General features: G+C 50.5%; 1 protein-coding gene across 1 annotated transcript; it reads right to left on the bottom strand.

Annotated features, from left to right (window-relative positions):
* Positions 1–73: 73 nt before the first annotated feature.
* On the bottom strand, positions 74–20,026 carry LOC120951386 (uncharacterized). Its single transcript, XM_040370067.2, has 7 exons — positions 19,070–20,026; positions 4,875–6,528; positions 4,608–4,802; positions 4,330–4,495; positions 3,733–4,029; positions 3,410–3,626; positions 74–3,336 (listed from the first exon to the last, which is right to left on the bottom strand). Exons 1-7 carry the CDS (start codon positions 19,113–19,115, stop codon positions 848–850), a joined length of 5,064 nt encoding a protein of 1,687 aa, XP_040226001.2. The 5' UTR covers positions 19,116–20,026; the 3' UTR covers positions 74–847.
* Between the last annotated feature and the right edge of the window lie 795 nt (positions 20,027–20,821).

The raw sequence follows: 20,821 nt of genomic DNA, 5'->3' as shown, positions 1-20,821 counted from the left end.
GAACTCCGAGAATACAACACCTACTGGTCGACCATCATGATTTTCTCTCAACAAATTGTAAAGAAAAGACACATTTAATGCTACCACTTTGTATTTTATTGATTGCAGCTAGTAAATTTTCTATACTTTCTCCTTTGCGCTACGCTCTATAGCTAGCTCACCTTCGGAGGCATGAAGGCAATGCTGTATAAGGGTGATGTTTGAACATACAATAAGTTAAAATAAAAAATAAACTTTCATAAAACTCTTCAGAATGCACACGTTTAAAAGGCCGCCGTAAAAGGCACTAAAGATGGCAAACCGCTTTCCGCCGTTTTCTGCAAATTCATGCCATAAAGGAAATCACTACTACATTACTACTACACACTACGGTTATTGTATTGCGGGGTAATTTGCCTGCCGTATGGTTAGTAAGGGCTTCTCGAATAGACGATAAAACTGCAGTGATAAATATATTGCAAAACTGCACACACGCACGCATTTGCTGCCTAAACTAGGTGTTGCGATGTGGATCCGGCCTGACGCACTTCTATATTCTTGCTACTTATATGTTTACTATCGTGTATCGTGTGCTAAAACAATAACACACACACACACACACGAAGGCATTTTAAGATCGGTTCCAACACACTGACCGATGCGAAAAATGGGTGTGTTTCCCTTTCAGTTTACATCAATTAGATTGATCGAAATTACATTTCTTTGGCCATCTTCCGAGAGAAAGAGCGCGCGACAGAGACGGCGTTATGATGCTCTCTTTCTCACACGTGGGGCGTGTTTCAGCACCACCAGCAGCTGTTACACTAAAACATGTAATACAGGTTACCAAAATACTAGTGTGAAATCTTCACTGAAATCTTCGCACTTGCTGTAACACCCAGCCACGACTGTTGTTGTTTCCTGTTCCGGTCGTGGCTGTTGGGTTTGTTGGCGACGTTGGCGTCGTAGCTGACACAGCCGAAGTAGGCCGCTTCACCAGACCCAGATGTGCCGGTTTCGCTGGGATCGGTGGTGGTGCAGCCGAATTCCGTTGCGGACCACCACCCGAATCACCACCGTTCGATGCCGCCTGCTCGCCTGGTTGCTTGGCACGCGGTGGCGATGCAATGGGCGTGAGCGCTTCGTAAAGATGCTGGTGATCGATGCCACCACCATTCACACGCTGCTGCTGATGTTGACGATCGTTGTCATCACCACTGTAGACGGCGGAATCGCGAAAATCATGCTCCAGGCACTCTTCGACCGTTCGCTCATAGAAGCAGCACCGTTCGTCATCGTCATCGTCGTACGCGATGGTGGTGGTGGTGTTCATCGATGATCCAGCGGGAATGGCGTGTTCGTCGCATACACTGTCACTGGAGGAGCTCGATGCCAGCACCGAGTCCCGTTGTTGCGCATCGTTACTACCGTTACTACCATTCGCCGACTGCATCGATGCACGGTTGATGAGCACGTTCTGGTTGACGGTGGGGCCACTACCACCCATCGAAAGCGTCGTAACGGACGACGCACTAGACGGTGCCGAGGGTGGAAAGAATAGCGTCTTCGGATCGGCATAGTCAAGGTGTGCAATGCGTGAGCCAAGGTCCATGCTGCCCTGCTTGTAGATTGCCCCGCACGAACCATTTGGTTCGGACAGTTTGCGCTGAAGCGAATGTAGCAACAGATTGCCCTCACTGCCCATTGTGCCACCGCCGGTCGATGGGGACGTCGAGTGCAGGGAGATAAATCGTTGCAAAATACTTTTCTGTGCCGTATTCTTCATGCTCAAGCTTCCCTGTCGCTCGAGAAAAGACTGCTTCATAACAACAGTGACCTTCTCGCTCCCCTGTGCACTAAGATCACCGCCCGATGACGGTGAGGTCGGTGGTTGATGATGATGATGCATCGCAAGCTTTTCCACATCGTCGTCGGATTCTTTGCCCTGCTGCCCGTTGTTGTCGCGATGGTAACTGATGTTGGTATCGCTGTTACGCAGTAGCTGTGGCGTTATGTGCTGGCTGCTAGATTTCACCTGCAAACTTCTCGCATCCTCCGCAGCAATACCTTCCAGCAGGCCCAGTTCCGAATAAGCCAGAGTGACATAGTCTGATTCGGGGCGAGTTCTTCGAACGGCCAGATCGTCGGGAAGTTTCGGACACGAACCCGTACCTGAATTGCTGCTGCTGGAGCAGCCACCCTCGCCGCAGGGCAGCGAATGCCTTGCCAACGAGGGTGGAGCGTACTTGTACGGTACGTGCACGTTACGCAGCAACGATTCGTAGATCGGTTCCGCTTCGTCCGACCCGGAAAGGGTGACAGTGGAAGTTTGCAATTTGCTTTCTTCGTCCTGCACTCCCCCATCGTCATCTTCATCACAGGGCGGCTCCGTACTCGGCGGTTCGGGTTTGCGTTGCGAACTGAGCAATGCCGTCGGACGACTGCAGCTAGAAGCATCGAACGACTTCTTCTTCGTAACCGGTTTGTTTAGAACCTTATTGAACTGCTCCACATCCAGAATGAGCTGCGAGATGATTTCGCAATCCTTCTTCGGTTCCATACCACCGCTACCATCGCCCCCGGCCGACGATTCCGCTTTGCTTGCAGCCGTTGGGCAATCTTGTTCCATCGCCGTTGTGACAGTTTGCACCACCGTCTCATCGCTCGTGGCACGATCGCCGATCGATGGGTCGGCGGTTTCGTGATCCGTCGTCGCATTCGTTTCGCTGCTTATCTCCAGATCCGTGTAGAACGTGGAACTGCTTGTTAGGGTCTTCGGTCGACGCTTCCGTATGTCGCTGATACGCTTCGGTATCATGGTGCTGTTGTACGAGCGAATGCTAGCAAAGCTTTCCTTCATCTTTGCTCCACGCTTTGTGGGCGCCGAAAGCTTTCTTCGCTCGTACAAAGACTTTAGCAGCCGCTCTTCCTCATCATCGGCCGGTCCGCATCGCGTTTCCGATCGACTGCGAGCGGGCTTTGGTGGTGGTGGGGAGGTCTTTGAGCCGGCCGTCGTTGTTGCGTCTTTTGCTGGACGATTGATGATCTCCTCTTGCAGTTGACGCTTCACCGCATCACACTTGCAGTCCTCGTTGGATGGTGATTCGTGGCGCTGATTGGAGGATGACACGGCAGGGGGGACACTTTCCAAGTCGCTCGAGTACGATCGGAACGAGGGCCCGGACAGGCCATTGACCGACGGTGGAACTGCAGCAGCACTAGCATCCTTCTTGAGCAGATTCTTCTTCGATCGCATCCGCATCTCGCTGCGGCGAAACTGCTGCCGACGTTCGAGGTACTCCGGGATGGGCGAATTGTTCGCTGGCCTCTTCCAGTACTGCTTATCTGTAAAGCGTTCTGCGAAAGAAAGAAACATGAAATCTATGGATGGGCAACGGGGGAAAACCCATTTCGGCTTTCGGCTACCAACCATCTTCGTCGCCGAGCTGCAGGACCAACTCCATCGCCCTCGTCGGTATGTCGGAGTAGTGCTGCAGCATCGCTTTCTTAATCTGCTGCGTCCAAATGCGCTTCTCCTCGCGATTGCGCGCCGTAAGCTGGAGCGCCCCCTTGGGATCGTCGAACGGGATCACGCGGAAGCAGACCGGCTCGCCGGGAAGATGCTCGACCAGCATTAAATTCTTGCACTGCATATCAAACAAACGAAAAGAGGTGAGCGTGTGTATGTGTGTGTGTGTTTGTGAGAGAGGGAGGGGAGGGGGGGGTGGGTGATTCGTCGTTAAATGAACCTACCGGTATGTAAGCGCGAAACTGTAGCCTTTTGTCCTCCTTTGGCTTCGCGATGATGAGCATGGTTTGGAAGAGCAGCACAATGCGCGGCTTGCTGTGCTCCAGCAGACGACCCTCGTGCAGCAGATCGCCCAACACGGACAGGTCCGGGCCGAGCCAACCGTCCAGTATGCCCGCCAGCTCCTTCACCAGCCGCGCCTGGTCCAGCTTCGTCTTCACCTGATCAATGTTGTGTGCGACTTTCTTCATTAGCTCGTGCGCCAATGCCACTTGCTGGTCGCTGCAGTGTTTGCGCAAATTCTATACAGAGAAAGAGAAAGGATCGAGGGGTGAGAGAGAGAGAGAGAGAGAGGTGCACTTTTACTGAGCGATCGACCAAGTATGACAAATGAAAACGGGAACTGCTCTTGTAGATCCGAGAGCTAGGTAAGTAAGGGGTGCGGTGTAGAGTACATTAAAGGCAATGATTTATGATCGTAAGTGATTGAATCGAGCGAGCGTCCGCGATCTCCAATCAATAAGCGTGACCTTCAGATCACAATCTTGCTGCGCGCACTGACTAATCCGACCGCGGAACATTCCTGCACTGACCATACTTACATCCAGCAGCAGATGATACTTCAGAATCCGTTGCACCGGTTTCAGCAGGTACGACCCCAGCGGCAGTGTGTGTTTGAGCATTTTCTGCGTGGAAACGAGCAGCGCGTTCGTGTGCGTCGCTTGCAGCAGCGTTGTTAGCAGGGAAATGGCTTCCGGATAGCTGGTGCTGCAAGGCGAAGGAGAGGAAGTGGTGGTGGTGTAAGTGAGTGTTTGATGTGAGATAAATGATAATGCACAACACAATGCAAGCAGGGGGAGGTGGCTGCTAGCAAACATACCAGTAGGTAGTGTAGCAACAGAACTCGGCGTGCAGATCGATGAAGCAGTTGGAAATAGTAACCGGATCGCCTTTGGCTTCGCGCAGTCGGTTAAGTAGCTTAAAGTTGAAATCGTACACTTCCTGAATGTTGCTAAACAACACCTTTAGCTGATCGTGCTTCAGGCAGGCCCGTTCTTTCCAATCCTCCAGATAGCTGCAAACGGCGAGAGATCAGTTGTAACCGGGTGTGTTTCCGGGTGTGTGTTTCTCTATGCTCAAAACTTACCCTCTAATAACCTGACCCAGATCCTTCACGTAGCTGCTCTCGGAATCGATAATTTCCCGCACGGCCCGTTCGCACATCGTCATACCGATGACGGGACCAGTGCCCGGCGCCAGCTCAGTTGCATCGCAGTGTCGCAGGAGCAGCAGGTTGCCACCGTGCTGCTCGGGTTCGCTGTGATCGGCCAGACTTTCCACGCTGGCCTGATAGGAGCCGGGCGCACTGCCCTTGCCACCGGGAAGATGGTGCTCCGAGCCGGACGAACTGGTGCTGGACGAGTAGGAACAGATGGACGAGGCCGACAGCGGTCTCGAGCTAAGCACGGGCGTGTTGGGTGGGATCAGCAGCGACGCTTTGCTAGAGTATTGCGAACCATTTCCGACGCTGGTGTCCAAGCTCGGGGTTGACGTAGAGGTGCATTGTTCGTTGGCGATGCGCGTGTTCAGCTTGGGCGAGGCGGGAATGGCTGCTTTGCAGTTGCTGTTCGCATCGAGCAGCTTTGCCCGTGCTTCTGCCAAGGTGCGCCGATCGTCCGGACTCGGCGGAACAGTACGGCCAAGGTTGGGATAGAAATTGCACGCCTCGACCACGGTATTGCGATGCTCCACCAGGTCGACACAGTTCTCGACGAACGCGTTATCGATAGTGGTGCCGCTGTTTGCTGCGTTGCCTCTCAGCACAACATCGCTGTCCATCGGGTCTCCGATCTCTTTGGCTTGGACGGGACTGGCCGCTGAAGATGATGGTCCGGTAGTAGTAGTAGGATCCGTACCGTTTTCTAGCTCCACCGTAAGAGAACGAATCTTGAGCTGCAGTGCGGACACGTTCTGCAGCTCTTCCGCTGGCGCATTCTGGCGACGCTTTTCGGTGGCAATGTTTCCATTACCATCCATTACCACGGTCTCCTCCTTATCCTCCTGACCACCTGGCACACGAATCACGGCTTCCCGGTGCTGCCTGTACCTGGCAGGCGCTATCGGGGCGTCAACAGAGTGATCCATCATCAGCTCACTGTTCACGTGCGTCAGTTTGGCAATGTTTTTCGACAGCGGCAGATTCTTATGGCTGTGACCGGTTACTTGCAGCGGCAGAGTAGTCCCCATCTGTCTGCCAGGTTTTCGACTAGACGCAGCACTGAAGGACGCTGACTGGACATGATTGCGTATGAAGACGGACGATTCCACGCCGTTGTTGCTGCTGCTGCTGGTGGTTCCGTTCACGTCCGTCGTGTTGGACACCATCCGTTGCACATTGGGCGATACCAGACTGAAGAACTTATCGGAGAACTTTTTAACCCTTCCCGCGTTTAGCTCGCCGTTGCTGGGTGGGGGCAGACCTGCTGACCTGAAAAGATTGCTGCGAGCGGGATATTCTCCACCGTCCACTGTTCGCTGGTGCTCGCTACCCTCAAACACGCCGCCGCCGCCACTACCAGCGGATGTTGTATCGTGCTTGATCACATGCACGGCCACCCTTTTCAGCGGGTGCACGATCGCTACGGCGGGAGATGATGGTGGTGGTGGTGGCGCCGTCGCAGTCGGCGTTTGCAGTTTATTGTTGTTGGATGATTCGACTAGTTGCTTAGCTTCCTCGCTGAAGTTATTGGCTAGAGTATCCAAGTAGCCCAGTACCGATGGGCCAATGTCGGTGCTGCTTCCTGCAAAGCAAATAAACAAACAGATGTAGTTTATGGTGTGCAGCGAGTTAATCATTCCGGCTCTCATATTCCCGACCCGGGCTCGGTTTTGCGTCGGGCAAAAGGTTTGATAAATGTGTATATTTTCCCAACACCAATCCAATAAGTTGAACAGAGTGTAGAGCGTCGATCCGCCGTCGATCTTATCACCACCAACGCCGATTCGAACGTGCGGTATTAGCGATCGACTGTCATCGATCGACTGTTGCTGCTCTAGGTGTTTGCTTAGGTGCGTGTGCGTGTGTGCTTATGTGGGTGGTAAGGGTGGTCAGACATGTGGGCCGCAGTATAATTTGTAGCTTCTTTCAACATTTCCCTGTGTCTCGCTTGTCGCCTATCACTTTGCTTCGCCGGTCCAACCCCAGACAAGACAAGACAAGAGTGATGGAGAGAGAGAGAGAGAGAAGTGTGAGACAAACAGGCCCCAAAAACAAGCGTTTTTCGGCGTTTTATTGATATTTATTTTTGTAGACACGTCACATTCATTATACACAATTTTCTTACACCTTCATTCTCAAAGGCGTCGAGCTTTTCTCCGTCGTTCGTACGGTGTGTTGTTGGTGTTGTTGGGCGATCTGTTAGGTGTCGGATACGAAGGAAGCTCCTCCCCCCCCCCCCCTTCGAGAGGAAGTTGGGGAGGAGGAAGAAACAAAAAACAACAACTCAAGAAACACTCACTGTCGTTTGTCCGCCTGGTGGTGGTGGGTTTTGTCCCTTTTGCGGCTGATCGAAGGGAAATTTATATTCCCAAAAATAAAGTAGGAGCGGAAAAAAAACCTTCTTTCTCAACTCTTTTCCCTTTTTTTAAATTTCATTCACTTTCTTCCCACGTGAAACGCACCAATCCAAGCAATCCGACCATCACGACGGCAACGGCGACCACATACCGCCCGCGTGTCACTGAATGCGCACGACGGTACAGTGCTGTGCGCTGCAGTCGAGTGGTTCCTGTTGCGTGAACTCTGCGTATGCGCGCGCGCGCGTGTGTGTGTCAATAACGCTTTCTGGGTGTATGTCAATGTCGGTTAAATGCATGCAGTTTGCTGCACACGCCCATATCCCACTCAAACCGACCAGACCGGCCCGGGTCCGCGGCGTTGACGGATAACGTCACATTGCGGGGGCTTTTAATGGACGAAAATCTGTTGTGGCGGCGAGGCAGTTTGGAAGTGTCTCCAAAAAAAGAAAAGCACTATAACCCGCGACACCGATTAAATGAGGATTATCAAAATGTTAAATGAAGTGGGAAAAAAACCGTTCAACCACACAGGCAGGGAGAGCAGCTGCTTCTTACTTGCAATGAAAAAAAAGGTTGTTTCTAGTCGTTACACTCTTGAAGGTGCGTAATAAACGCCACACTTTCATTTTAATGCTCACTGCAAAGGAGGCGAGTACGTACATCGATAAGGAAAACAATGCGACAGTTCCTCTTTGATGGTGGTCCAACTGTCCATGCTGGGGGCGATTGCTTTCAACACTTGCATAATATATGTTCAATCTCGCCGACGCTCCGTCCTTCTCTCTCCCCCTCTCTCTCCATTCCTACCACCCTAAAACCGATCTATCGACCACCACACAGCACATCTAAGGAATCGGAGCATACGCTTTTCTCGTGACGGTGTGTTTTTCTTAGCATAAAAGCTTAAAATAGCTGTCCCGCCCAATAATGCGCGAGTGGTATCCAGAGTTTCTGGGTGGCGAAGGTGGATAGAAAGGACGGGCCATAGGGCCACACTCAAAAGGAAGGCAGGCGGTGTCGCTATCGCGTCATCATCGAAACGCATAAGAATCACGATCGAGAGGGCGCATTATATTACCACTTTTTTCTCAACAGCACCAGCAGACACCACTCCACCATCACCACGTTGCCATCACGACAAGCGCACGTGCGGTGCATTATCGTGGTTCAGTGGTGATCACTAGGAATTTGTGTGCTGCAGGAGACTGATCTCCCTTGCGGGGAAACTATTCTCGAACTCGAGAGGCTACGATCACATGGTGGAAAAATCCCCTTTTTCTTCTGATGGGATGATCTGCATCTCTTTTGAAAAGACAGTTTAAATGCTTTCCATTTATAGAAACGTTACAAAACTAATGGATTCTTAATATGCCATACGTAAATGATCGACAATAAGCCAATAGAGCAGTGATCACTTCGAATCGATGTAAGGTTCTTTTGAAAGTTTAGAAATTTTCGCTTGAGCAACATATAAGCTTGTGCACTCTTTCCGATACTCATAACATTAGTCCCATTAAACAAAGGAATGCATTCCCATATTTGTGTTGCATCGAGTGTCGTCGATCGGTTGTTCTTTTTTTGGAGGGAGAGGGCAAATGCACACTTATAGATTACATTTTAATGGTTTTTTGCCATATAATGGTACCGTCCAACCACCGTTTTAGTGTGTGTGTGCAGTGGTGCATCACATCAGTGCCTGCAGCAGTAGACATGTTATTACCCCAAACCCAAGGCGGGGAATGCAAGATGCATCGCAAAAGCTTCTCGTTTGATTCGCGCGTACGGGACAGTGCGCTATAAAGTGGAGATCCCATCAATCAAAGCAAAATCGTAATAAACGCATAAAAATCTCTTTTGGGCAACCAAATGCAAACTAAAGGCGGCAGGGGGATTGAGGGACTGTTTTAACCATAAAAATTTAATACTCTCTCGCACACAAACACACACACACACTCGCACGGGTAAGGGCAGTGATCGTGAAGTGATCGTTTCACTTCCCATGATCTCAAAATACTCATCATTACATTCCGTTCCGTAGGTTCGAACAAATCGCGCCCATCCATCTCAGCGAAGCGACGACGCACATGGAAAACTTCAGTGGACTTTCTATGCACAAATCCACCACCACCACCACTAACTGCTATGTGGCTATTCGTAATCATTAAGCGCACCAAGTCACCGAAAACGACGATCATCATCAGCACCATGAAAGACTAATGAAGTGAGGAAAAAATGCACGCAGCTTCCATCGGCGGCTAAAAATGGCTTCTGAATGGCGGTTCACGTGTCGGAAAAGGCGTAGTCTGTAGTCTGGTAGAGGTTGAGGGTGAATTTTTGGGAGTCCTATTTCACCCACCGCGCGCGCACTTTACGCGTGTTCTTGGCGCCACACAGACCCAGATGGGAAAGTGGAGTTTGGTTTCGTTCGTTAGTTTTTTTCTTCTGTCTGCTCTCCAAATAAGGCAACAGCTGTGCGTGCCCTTTAAATTGTGCTCCAACATCAAACTGTAATGGGTTTCGATATTATATGAGCACAGAGTTGCACGCAAGGCCAGATGAGAAACATATTGGTTTGAGTAGTTACCGGTGCGGTGCGGTGCTTACTTTAATTGTTATCATTTTATTGCGCTAAACCGGTTTCCATTTGTCCCAGTACCCTTTTGGGGTGGACAAAACAAACCAAAACGCAAACCAAAAATCCGCCGCATTTACGATTTATGCTGCAGTACCTCGTTCGTTCTTGAAACCCCATCAAAAGCGTCCCATAACGAAGGTGTTATCGGCGATAATCAGGCTATGGTCACGTTATTACACAACCGCCGTACGATCGCCGCTCGATCGTCAGGCACCTCGCTGGCAACATCGCTCATACCTTCTCCTCTTAACTGTCATCTACGGGCAAGGACACACGGGTGGTCGCGAAGAGGGCAATTATGTAGAGAGCTTTATGCATACCCTGATCTTCCAGCCAATGGCGATGATGATGATGACGATGATGATGTCTCCATTCAATGGCAATATTCGAAGGTCAAAAATTGACGCTAAAAGAGCCGCGAGTTGTCTGGGGAGCATGATAAATTGGTGAACTACCATATAAGGCAGGTGAGTGCAGTTGGTTTTATCGCTCCAGTATCCTTGCTGCTTTCGGTGAGAGAGCACTACTACCGAAGAAAAAAAAACCCCAACCAAACAAGCAATCACCTGTGACAGTTCCGGGCTCGATCGTGCGCCGAGGCGTGGTGCACCTTTCTTTGCGGCGTTTCTTTAAGCCGCAGCACGATCCAGCAGCCTGATGATTGATATGTGCCGCAACGATGAACTAATTCACCGTGTGTTTCTGTCATGTCCAGAGCATGTCAAGCAACCATTGGGCATCGGCAAAACACATATACACACACACACCTCCAGCAGGTTACACATCTGGTGTCCGCTGACGACGACGACGAAAAGCCTTTCCTTTCATTAGTCAGCTGTCGAAACTGTCCAAAACTGTTTCAGCTTCTTACCGGGGACAATGGAAAGTACCGTCCGTCTGCCAAAACGGTGCCGACAGAGGTGGTGTGGGCAAAACGAGTTCATTAAATCAACGTACGAAGCGCAGCAGCATACACGTCCGCTTCCGCATCCATGCATGCAATGGCCGGGGCGGCTGCAGGCAGGATTGTTTTTTACATAATGGGACAAAATGTACATCCGTGTCGTTTTTGACGCCGATTGACCGACACACACACACACACAACATTGCGATGACAACAGTAGCACAACACTACCCACCCCTCAGTAGGCGATGGCGATAACGAAAGCGCACACCCCTTTTTACGCATGTGGACACCCCTTTTTTACGCACCCCTTTATGTGGGCACCCCTTTTTTACGCAATGCACATACACACACACATACAAATATACACAAACAAACAAACACACTCACTCACATACGTGATAGGAATATTAAAATTTGATTACAGTGAACAACAAATCGCAAATGACTCACGCGGTACGGCACTAAACTAAGTAATAGCGCATTGATTACCCCGCGCAAGGGGTAGAAGTAAAGTTGCAAAGCTTGTGCACCGCGCCGACAATCACACTGAGGATGGGGCACTTACATTGTCAGAGTGCATTAGCAGCGCCACCTTCGACACACACTTTGGGACTTTGGTTGGTTGCCCTTCGCTACAGCACGCTTAGATACAGCACGAACACACCTATCACAGCCAACTTGGTCGTAGTGGTCCGTTCGTACGTACGGCAGCGATAGCGATAAGATACAGAGACGTTTGCGAGAATTGTCCCTTGTCTTGTGTACGGCCAAAACCCAGTTAAAGCTGTTTCAAAACATCGCATAAAACTTAGTTTGCACTGAAATGAATCAGTGTAAAGATTTGGATTCTAGGAAACAAGTTAACGATCTGGAAGCAAGATTAGCACTTTTTTCACGATCAACTATGATCATCAAACACAATCTGCGGAGGAAGGGGTTAAAAAACAAAACCACACAACAGCAACAGCAAGTCTCGCGTCCAAGCAAGTTCCTGTTAAGCCAGCTAGTTAGCAGCTCTATTTACCTTCGACGGGAGGGGGCCGGGCGGACAACTGGAACAAAAGCCCTACAGACAGCCTTTGCCTGGGGTTGTCACGCGATGTCACTCGCACTCGCGCCAACGACAACTAACTGCTAGTTGCTGCGATGGCAATAGGCGACCCGAGAGGTGGTTCCTGATGATGTGGTCATACGTGTGTTAGTACCTACGATAGGACCACGAGAGGACGCGAACGGTGCAGCCACGCAGAGACACGGCCACTAACTAAAACGTCAACTCTGGACTGCTGGGCGCGACGTGAACTCATATCGTGTGACGCCCCAACAGAGCGCGCGGTCCCATATGGTGCTGATGATTTATTCGCTTATCAACGTATCGGATAGTGTGTTGGGGCGAATACAACATGCAAAGTACTAGCACACACACACGCACGCAGACAGAGACACGCCAATAAGCCTTGAAAGGAGGGTGTGTGTGTTATGCTGCTTCCAAACAAGAACAATCGACTACGACTATGGTGCTTTCGGGTGCTTTCATTAGCAAAATACTTCAATATGCTTCAGAATGCCACTTTGGCACGATATTCTCCTCTTACTTTTGCCCCAGAATTGTGACTTATTCTCCACGGGACGCTTGTTGTAACAGGGCTGCAACAGGACACATCCGCGCCCTCCCCCCTGTGTGGCCCCATGGCTCCGTCGCCGCCGCCAAATGGCACACAATGGCACAATTGCACGAGAGCAACATGCTAAAAGGGAAAACGTTCTCACCCCGAATGGCAACCCACCGACACAGACAGCTTCAGACAGACGCAACTATAACGGGTCTCGGGCACCCCTCCATTCAAACCGAAAAGTGTGCATTCTTGTGGCCTGTGTGTTTGGGCCCAACATTGCACAACATTCTTTGCACTCATCTTACAACGGCAAAGGCAAAGGCAAAGAGTAGTAGTGGTAGTGGAGCTTTCGAAACACGATAAATCACGCTTCATTTAAGACAACAATCTGCATTCTTCAGCATTCAGAACGACAACGGCAACGAACCACAACTTTCACCCTCCTGCTCGCCCACCGATCATGCCAAACCGATGCGACGATGACGAATGTATGCTTTTAACCCCCATCAAATGGTGATGGCAGTGGCGAAAGAGAGAGAGAGAGAGAGAGCATCACTGATGAGATACATCACGGTAAGTACAAGTTGTCAAAAACTGTCGATCGTAAATTTTGTCCCTGCACCTTTTAACTATAGTTTTCAACTTGATCAGCAGGATTAGCACATGATAGCCCTCTTCGCGTAAGGTGATCGACCTCGGGGGGAGGGGGTACAGCACATTCCGTTGTAGAAAGGGTGAAAGGTCGCTGACGCTGGTCAGCGAATCAGAACCGGAATTAGGGAGTGACTTTCGATTGCAACAGTTTAAGAAGAAGAAGAAGCAGGAGAAGAGGGAGGGGGGAGCGGAGGGAGGGTCTTCAATTTCTCCACCACTGCTGCCTCTGGAGTCTGAAGCATCTCGATCAAGTACCATAAGGGCAAAGCGGCAAAAGCCATCATAGCAACCAATGATGGAGCAGTAAGCAGTTGTGAGTAATGCTTCGTTCTCTTCCCAGCCGGCCTCCTTTGCTCCGGGGAGCTGCAGACGGTTGACATTTTCATGGTTCGGTGCAGTTTGCATGCCTAACCTTTAGTTCGCCTCTTCTTCTTCTTCTTCTTCTTCTTCTTCTGCTTCGACTGCACGATCGATTGTGCTTTATTGTGTTTCTTCTGTGCGTCCGTCGAACGAGAATCTGCCATCGGAATTTGACGTCGTTCTCGGACCCGCGTTGCACTGGATTCTCTTTTTATGTTTACCGCCAATAAACGTCTTATCAGAAAACATTCCACTTTCATGCTGTTCTTTTGCGGCCGCGCATCCGCTTCCAGCCTGCCTAGGGCAGGTACATAGTAGGTCTAGTAGTAATGGGGTGCGCGATCTCCACTGAGGTCAAATCCGTATTAAAGCTCACTTTCTAGCTCTCCTTCTCTCTCTCTCTCTCTCTCTCGCTCTATGAAACTCTCGTGCACTTAGGGGATGATGATGGTGTAGTGGTCGTGGTGCAAACGGAATTCATTCAAATTGCACCTTCTCCTCCCATCCCCCTTCCCCTTCTTCATTTGCATCCATTCTGCTGTCAGCACTCCCCTGCTTCCGCAAAGCGCGATCGCGCGATCGTTAGGGCGACGTTTGAGCAATTTAACGTTGCGCACCGGCTGGTTCGAATGCGCGGAAGCAAAACCAAACACACAATACCCTCATGCTCTGGTACACACCCGCACTCGCTCGTTTAATTCATTCCTCCTGTGCCTGTGTTTGTGTGCCATGGTTCTTCCTCCGATTCCTCCGTTCCGGTGCACAAGGGATTGTACGTCACCGTGCTAGCAAGGGAACTAATAAGCTCAACCGCACACTTGTGCACGTGAACCCCCTCCTCCAACGGTGACTCGTGGTGACATATTGGTGAGCCGTGGTAACTAACACCACTACTACTACTACACGTACGCCCCGCCGAGGTAGATGATTTGCCCTTTGCCGCTACCACTGCTGCCCTGCCTGTCTGCCGATCACCCCGACGTATCACATGTTTCCAGTGTCGCTTCCGTCCGGTACATGACGGGGGTAGTAGCCGCCTTCGCGCTGCAACGTAGAACGCATTTGCGCATTCGTGGACGCAGATTGTGTTCGCTCTATGCTGTTGTTGTGGTTGTTGTGTTGGTCGACGCGACGACGAACGTTCGCTTGTCGCGACAAACTTATCGAACGTGCCGTCGTCCCCCTCCCATAGGGCTGTGGGGCTTTTTTCGCAACACACATGCACCATAACACAACACCACTCCGTCCCCAGACCAGCAGCAGCAGCAGTACCACGCCACGGAGACCGACGCCGATATGGCCGCTTCGTGCCTGTTTGCATCAATCTTAATCCACTTTGAATTGTGCGGCTCCTCGAGTACGGCACGGAACTGGGAATGCATACAAAATCGGATGGCGTGAATTTACTCCCCCCCTCTGCATGTTCAGTGTAGAATATGCATGCCTGGATCGTGAGTCATTTACCATAACTTTGGCTCGACACCACTGAGGTCCGCAAGGGCCCGGGGGTCTATTCCCGGTATAATCGGGGCGGCGGCGTTATCAAGTTCATCTGTTTTCATCTCCCGAGACCCCGAGGTCAGAATCTGCTATTCATGGCCATTTAGGCAAATCGCTTTCCGCTTTGGTTGGTGCACTGGTCGTGTGTCATGTGAAAAAACCCGAAAAGGTGACGATGAGGAGACCAGCATTACGGGTTCTATTAAGATCGATCGAACTGATCGTTGTGGATTGTTGGTAAGGTGGACCCTTCGTCCATTTGTAGAGCTCATTTTCTAAATTGATCTGTTTGAAGGAAATTAAAGTTGAGCTATAAACATAAAACCAACAATTACTGACCGCTGGCGCGAGTTGTCGATAGGGTTTCGCGCAAAAAACCTCTCCCTTTCCCGCGTTAACATTGAGTGAGCCATTGCAATTAAGCGAGCTATTTATCACTTTAAACAGCGTCCTATAAATGTATCGTTTGTGCCAACCCCTGGCGCCAAGATGCACACGATCGATGGGGTAGGAGAAACCCCGCCAACAGCAGCAGCAGCAGCCACGACCGCTTCTACCACACACCACACATCAATGCGCGCGCGGCCCTGAAACCCTATACACGGCGAGGTGAAAGGAGAGAAAGAGCCCTTTCTTCTAATCGCTGGCCGATCGACCACAGGCCCGCAGCGAAAGCACAGCGAAACCTGGCGGCAATGGCGGCGCCTATTGCAATGCAACCCACGCGCTCCGGCGCCGACCAATGCGAACGCGGCGGACTTGACGCGGACTTTGGCCAGTGAGCAGTGCTGCCAGAGCTGCCTGCTTGCATAATTTCACTCCGGAAGATCCGAAGCCTGTTCGGTGTGTGTGCATGTGCATGTGTGTGTGTGTGGATACTCGCGACAATCTGATTATGATTGTGCATGCATTACCCACATGTGACCCGTTCTGTTTGGCATCGCATCGGAACGGACGGAACGGTCCACGTCTTCGTCATTCGGCCCAGGGTAGACGACCGACGAGACGAGAGAAGTGACCAGCGCCTACTGTTGTATCGAAAGATTGTCGCTTTGCCACACGCTGGCTTTTCCAACACTTTAATCGCTTAATGTTCGTCGTCATCGTCGTCGTCGTCGTCTTGGTCATGGCTTGCTGCGATAAACAGGCCCCTGAGCGGGGTGTAATGGATTTCACGCGCCCAAGCATAATTAGAGTGTCATTTATTTAGCATAATGCCTCCATCGTGCCCGATCATCACCCGACGTTGGTTGGTGGTGCCAAGATGCCAATTAATCATACCCATTTCTTGCACCTTTTTTTTGCAGCCATTTTGTTGTTGCTTTCCTTCATTCCGGATTGGCCAGCCCTATATTGCGACATCGAGTTTGTTTGAATATATTACAAAATCCCACGATCCGATGGGGGGGATGCTATTTTTCGACAGCCAGCGCGACAGAACTTCCGGACGTACGCAAAGTCACCGGAAATAGACGCATAAACAACCGTGCTCTGGTTGGTTGCGAGGGGTGGGGGGAGGGTATTCTGCTCTGGGCGGAGGGCGGCTTCCTTCTACGCAGTGTACAAGCGTCACGGTAGAGTTCAGTTCAGTTGTGCACAGATCACCACACGGCAGCCGTTGGAGACATGTGATTGCGTTGGACAGCTTTTAGGACAGTGTGGGGAACGAAGAGGCGCAGAACGACGACAACGACGACATTCTTGACAGCCGCGTGATTTTCCACACCCGACCGAGTTCATGTGTGTTGCCTTAAGTTGGCCTTGTGCTCGTGCATGTTGGTGGCTACTAATTTGTTAGTTGTATAGCAATATAGGAGGAAACACTAACTACCTCACTTGGAGGTCATGTAACACCACCTCAGAACACTACCAATTACAGGCAAAAACCAACAATTTTAAGCTTTTAAGGTACAAAGAATACAATCATTATGTAATCGTTGGCTCTGCGTCCCTTGTCCGGGGGAGCGGCGGACCCTTGCGGACCAAAATCTGAACAACCCGCATTATCAGCTTTCGTCGTGTTCGGCGCGTACGATAGGAGAACATTGGTTTCGCGCCACATCAGCGCGCCAGGAAACGCAAACAAGACCTACGTTACGTTAACCTGACAAGTACCACAAGCCCCGGTTCACCCGATAGGAGGTCCGGGTAACACACCCAGTAACACCGGACGAAAGAGGTAACCAGGAAGGCGGTCCCCCTGTCCCCGGAAAGGTAGAGTGGATATGCGGTCTCGGGGTAGCGGGAAGTACGGCAATCACAAATCATCTGATAAGCGATCCTCTTGAAAAGCGCAACCGATCGAAAATGATTCAAGATTTCCGTCCGCTACGATCGAGAGCAAACAATTTCCGACTGCCGTCCGACGACGATAAACCCCTTTTTCGAGTGGATGGGCGCGTTTTAGTAGGAAAAAACCCCCCCACTGGCTCATATGGACGCGCGATACGGGCGCTCTCCAGTGAAGCGATAGGAAAATATAAATATTTGCGATGATTAATTGAATTTTCCCAGACAGTAGTAAGGGAGAAGACCACAGACAAGAAGCATTTCAGACAGCATTTGGTGTGGATTTGATGTCTATCATCAACAGCGCCACTTGTGTGTGTGTGTGTTCCTCTCTTTTTTTGCGGGATTGTTAATGTAGCCTTGTTTGGCTAATCCACGAGCTAGTAAGATTGGAGTCGTTCGATCATTTGCCGACCGAAAACACATAAAGATGTCCCAATCCCAAGGGGACACCGCCATGTAATGTTGATAGTTAAAGCTTTGTTTTTGTAAGCCGGCGACAGATTTTGAGGCAGATGGTTTTACTGGAGCCTGGCGAAACTGGCGACAGTTGGTAAATCGAGAGAGGGTGCGCGATGATCAATCACTTGCCGGCGAAGGACGACGGCCTCCTCTCCACGCGCGCTGGTCAATCACCACCAATCGTGCGCGGCATAGTTGTAAGCCGCTCATCATCGTCGCCATCGTCTCAGTAGGCTCTGGTTTTTACTAATTACAGGCATCATGCGCGATTTATAGCCGGCTGACCGGCTGACCTTGTTTGCTTGCTGTACGCGCTACTCTCTCTCTCTCTCTCTCTGCACAGACTTCTCTCCGCAGTCAGACGGTTCGGGGCAGGCGGTTTTTGAACTCCACACTACTGATTACCTATTGCCACCGTGTCGAGGTGGGCGTCGGGCGTGAAGAAGGCAGCCATCCAGGAAAGCAAATCTGGACACACAACGCAACGCAATCGTCGTTACCACCGGTAGCACAACCGATGGGACCGAAGACGCCAGAATTGGTCGGTGGTGTCCACTCTGTGCCACCACCTACGGGGTGGGTTGGTTAAAGTGCGCCCGTTTGTAAAAATTGAGATCACGAACGAAGTTGCGCGCACCGTACCGCCCGGCGCACATCTCGCGGTGGTTTGATGATGCGCGAGCGCGGCTGCAGGCAGGGTGACTATCGCAGTAGGCGGAAGGTTCAGTTCAACAGGTTTTTAGTTTCAGAAGACGGTGTCGGACGGACGGACGGTCGGACGGTCGGACGGTACACATTCCGGCGGCACCACCAGCAGCAGCAAGCAAAGGAGCGCACGATCGTTCTTCCCCATTCGGCGTTTCGTCGACACCGTTTCGGCCGGCCGGGGGGAGAGAACTCCGCGGAGTTGAGGGCCCTCCACAAAGATACTGCACGAGATCGATCGTTTCACCGTCGTCTCGGCCGCCAACGTTTGTCTCTCCTGCTCACTCTATCTCTCTCTCTCTCTATTTCTATCTCTTTGGCACAAACTCATGTTGCCTAGGGCCGCGAGACACAGGCACACTTCACCAACCGAAGCACAATGTGCATCTTTCGCTCTCCTTCTCGTCTAGTGCATCGAGGGGGCCAAGCCAAGCAAGCAAGTAGCGTGTTTTTGCTTCGCGCTTCTAGCTATCCAGCCAAGGCCTACTACGAGAGCGGCTATGCGGCAATGCGGCAATGATTCATATGATTCTAAATGCTCAATTTTACACCCTTTGCACTGCACTATCGCACTTGGGGCGGTGACGCATCGAACGTTGGCGATGTAAATTTTACATCACACGCAGCGTACTTACCGAAAAAATCCTCCCACCGTTCTGATCCGTCCGATTCCACATCCATCGTTTTCGCAGCACCCCCTACCAGGGGAGTATGCGTGCGTGCGTGTTGGCGTACTTTATTTTCCTGTTTGTAGGTGTGTGCGTGTGGCTTTCGAGCACTAAACGCGCCACACTAAATCCATGCACTACTTATTAGAACGGCAATTTGAAGATGCTTCACGGTACTTCCACTGTTCCCAGACGCTTTGGGAGATGCTGGAGATTGCCGTAGCAAATTGCATTTAGAAAAGCACTCGCACCAGAACCAGAACACACACACGCAGCACAGCACAGTATCACCGCTCGTGCCTCCGGTGCACGGCTGGGGGCGCAACAATATTCAACGAAACGTAGATTAGAATCGATTACTACACAGTACACGCTCGCATTACATTGCCCACGCACACCACACTGGCACTGAGGCAGAATTAGACAGCGTCCTGGCTGGAGGTAAAACGCTGGAGCCACGGAATCACAGAATGTCGCAACAGCACTATTTCACTACATCTGCGTTTGCGCGACGAACGTATGGCGGAGATCACCGTGCACTGGAATATTCCTATTCACTAACTGCTCACCGTTTGGAAGGTGCGAATGTAAGAAAGAAAAAAACGGCCTACAAGGGTCACGCGTTCGACAGTCGCGTATTCACTGCACACACACACACACTTCTTTATCTACACAACAACAACAACAACCACCTCCAGTGGAGCGTTTTGCACAAACCTTCCGCCGTGTAATTAAATCAAACATACGCACTCCATGGGGTTTGATTTCCACCGCGCAAAAACAAACAGGTGAACTACGGCAGTTGGAAGAAACAAGAAACGAGCGCAACGAGCGAAACGCGAAAGCAGAATGAGTCGAGGGAAATGTAGGTGTGCTTTGTTTTCCTGCTCTGCTGCTATTGTTGACGATCGTTGATGCTGCAGTGATCCAATGGCCCTGCCAGTCCTACGATGAACTGTACTGTACGGTTCACGGAAAATGAACCCTTCGCTGTAGGTTGAATAAGGGTCCAACAAATTCGGTTGGTTAATTTGGAGTTTTCAGCAGAAGAGACTTCAAGGCATTTCGAACAATACTTGATTGGTACTTAACAAACAATAATTTGATGTGCGTAATTTAATGCATATATGTTTTAGCTCAAATAATTCGTATCAAATAAATACCATATGTAGGTGATTTCTGTATGGTTCATTCAATGAATGAATGTTGATTGGGAATGGAGCGGTGCCGATCACTGACAGATCTTCTGACAGCAACCCGGTTTGCATGAACTCGCCCTTTCGTTGTAATGACATTTGTGGAATGAAAATGTACAGGGTTACCGCTGTTTGCTGTTTAGGTAAAAGAGAATCTATTTTTATTTGTTTGATGCTAGCAAATAAAGCGATATTTCAAATACATTCAACTAGTGGCAGGGTTGAAATGGGTGTATAATTTATAAACAGCCCCTATCCATTCCTATAAGCATGCTCAATGTGCCGATTTTCTCGGAATTGCATATTTCTCTCCACTAGCTGCGCTGCCATCATTCTCCGAAACCACCCCTAAACGAAAGCGCCTAAAGATATGCAATCCGCTTACAGCCAAAATTCCCAACTGACAAAGCATTTCACCCCTACGGTGAATGCCTATGCCTATGCCCTGAGAATGCCACTTGTGAATTATGCGATGTTTTTTTAAATAGTGTATTGTTATATTTAATTTTAAAATTGCCACACA

This window comes from Anopheles coluzzii, chromosome 2 (genome assembly GCF_943734685.1).
Source record: "Anopheles coluzzii chromosome 2, AcolN3, whole genome shotgun sequence".
Lineage (NCBI taxonomy): Eukaryota > Metazoa > Arthropoda > Insecta > Diptera > Culicidae > Anopheles > Anopheles coluzzii.
Note: the sequence above shows the minus strand (reverse complement) of the source record. Positions and strands in the feature narration are given on the sequence as shown.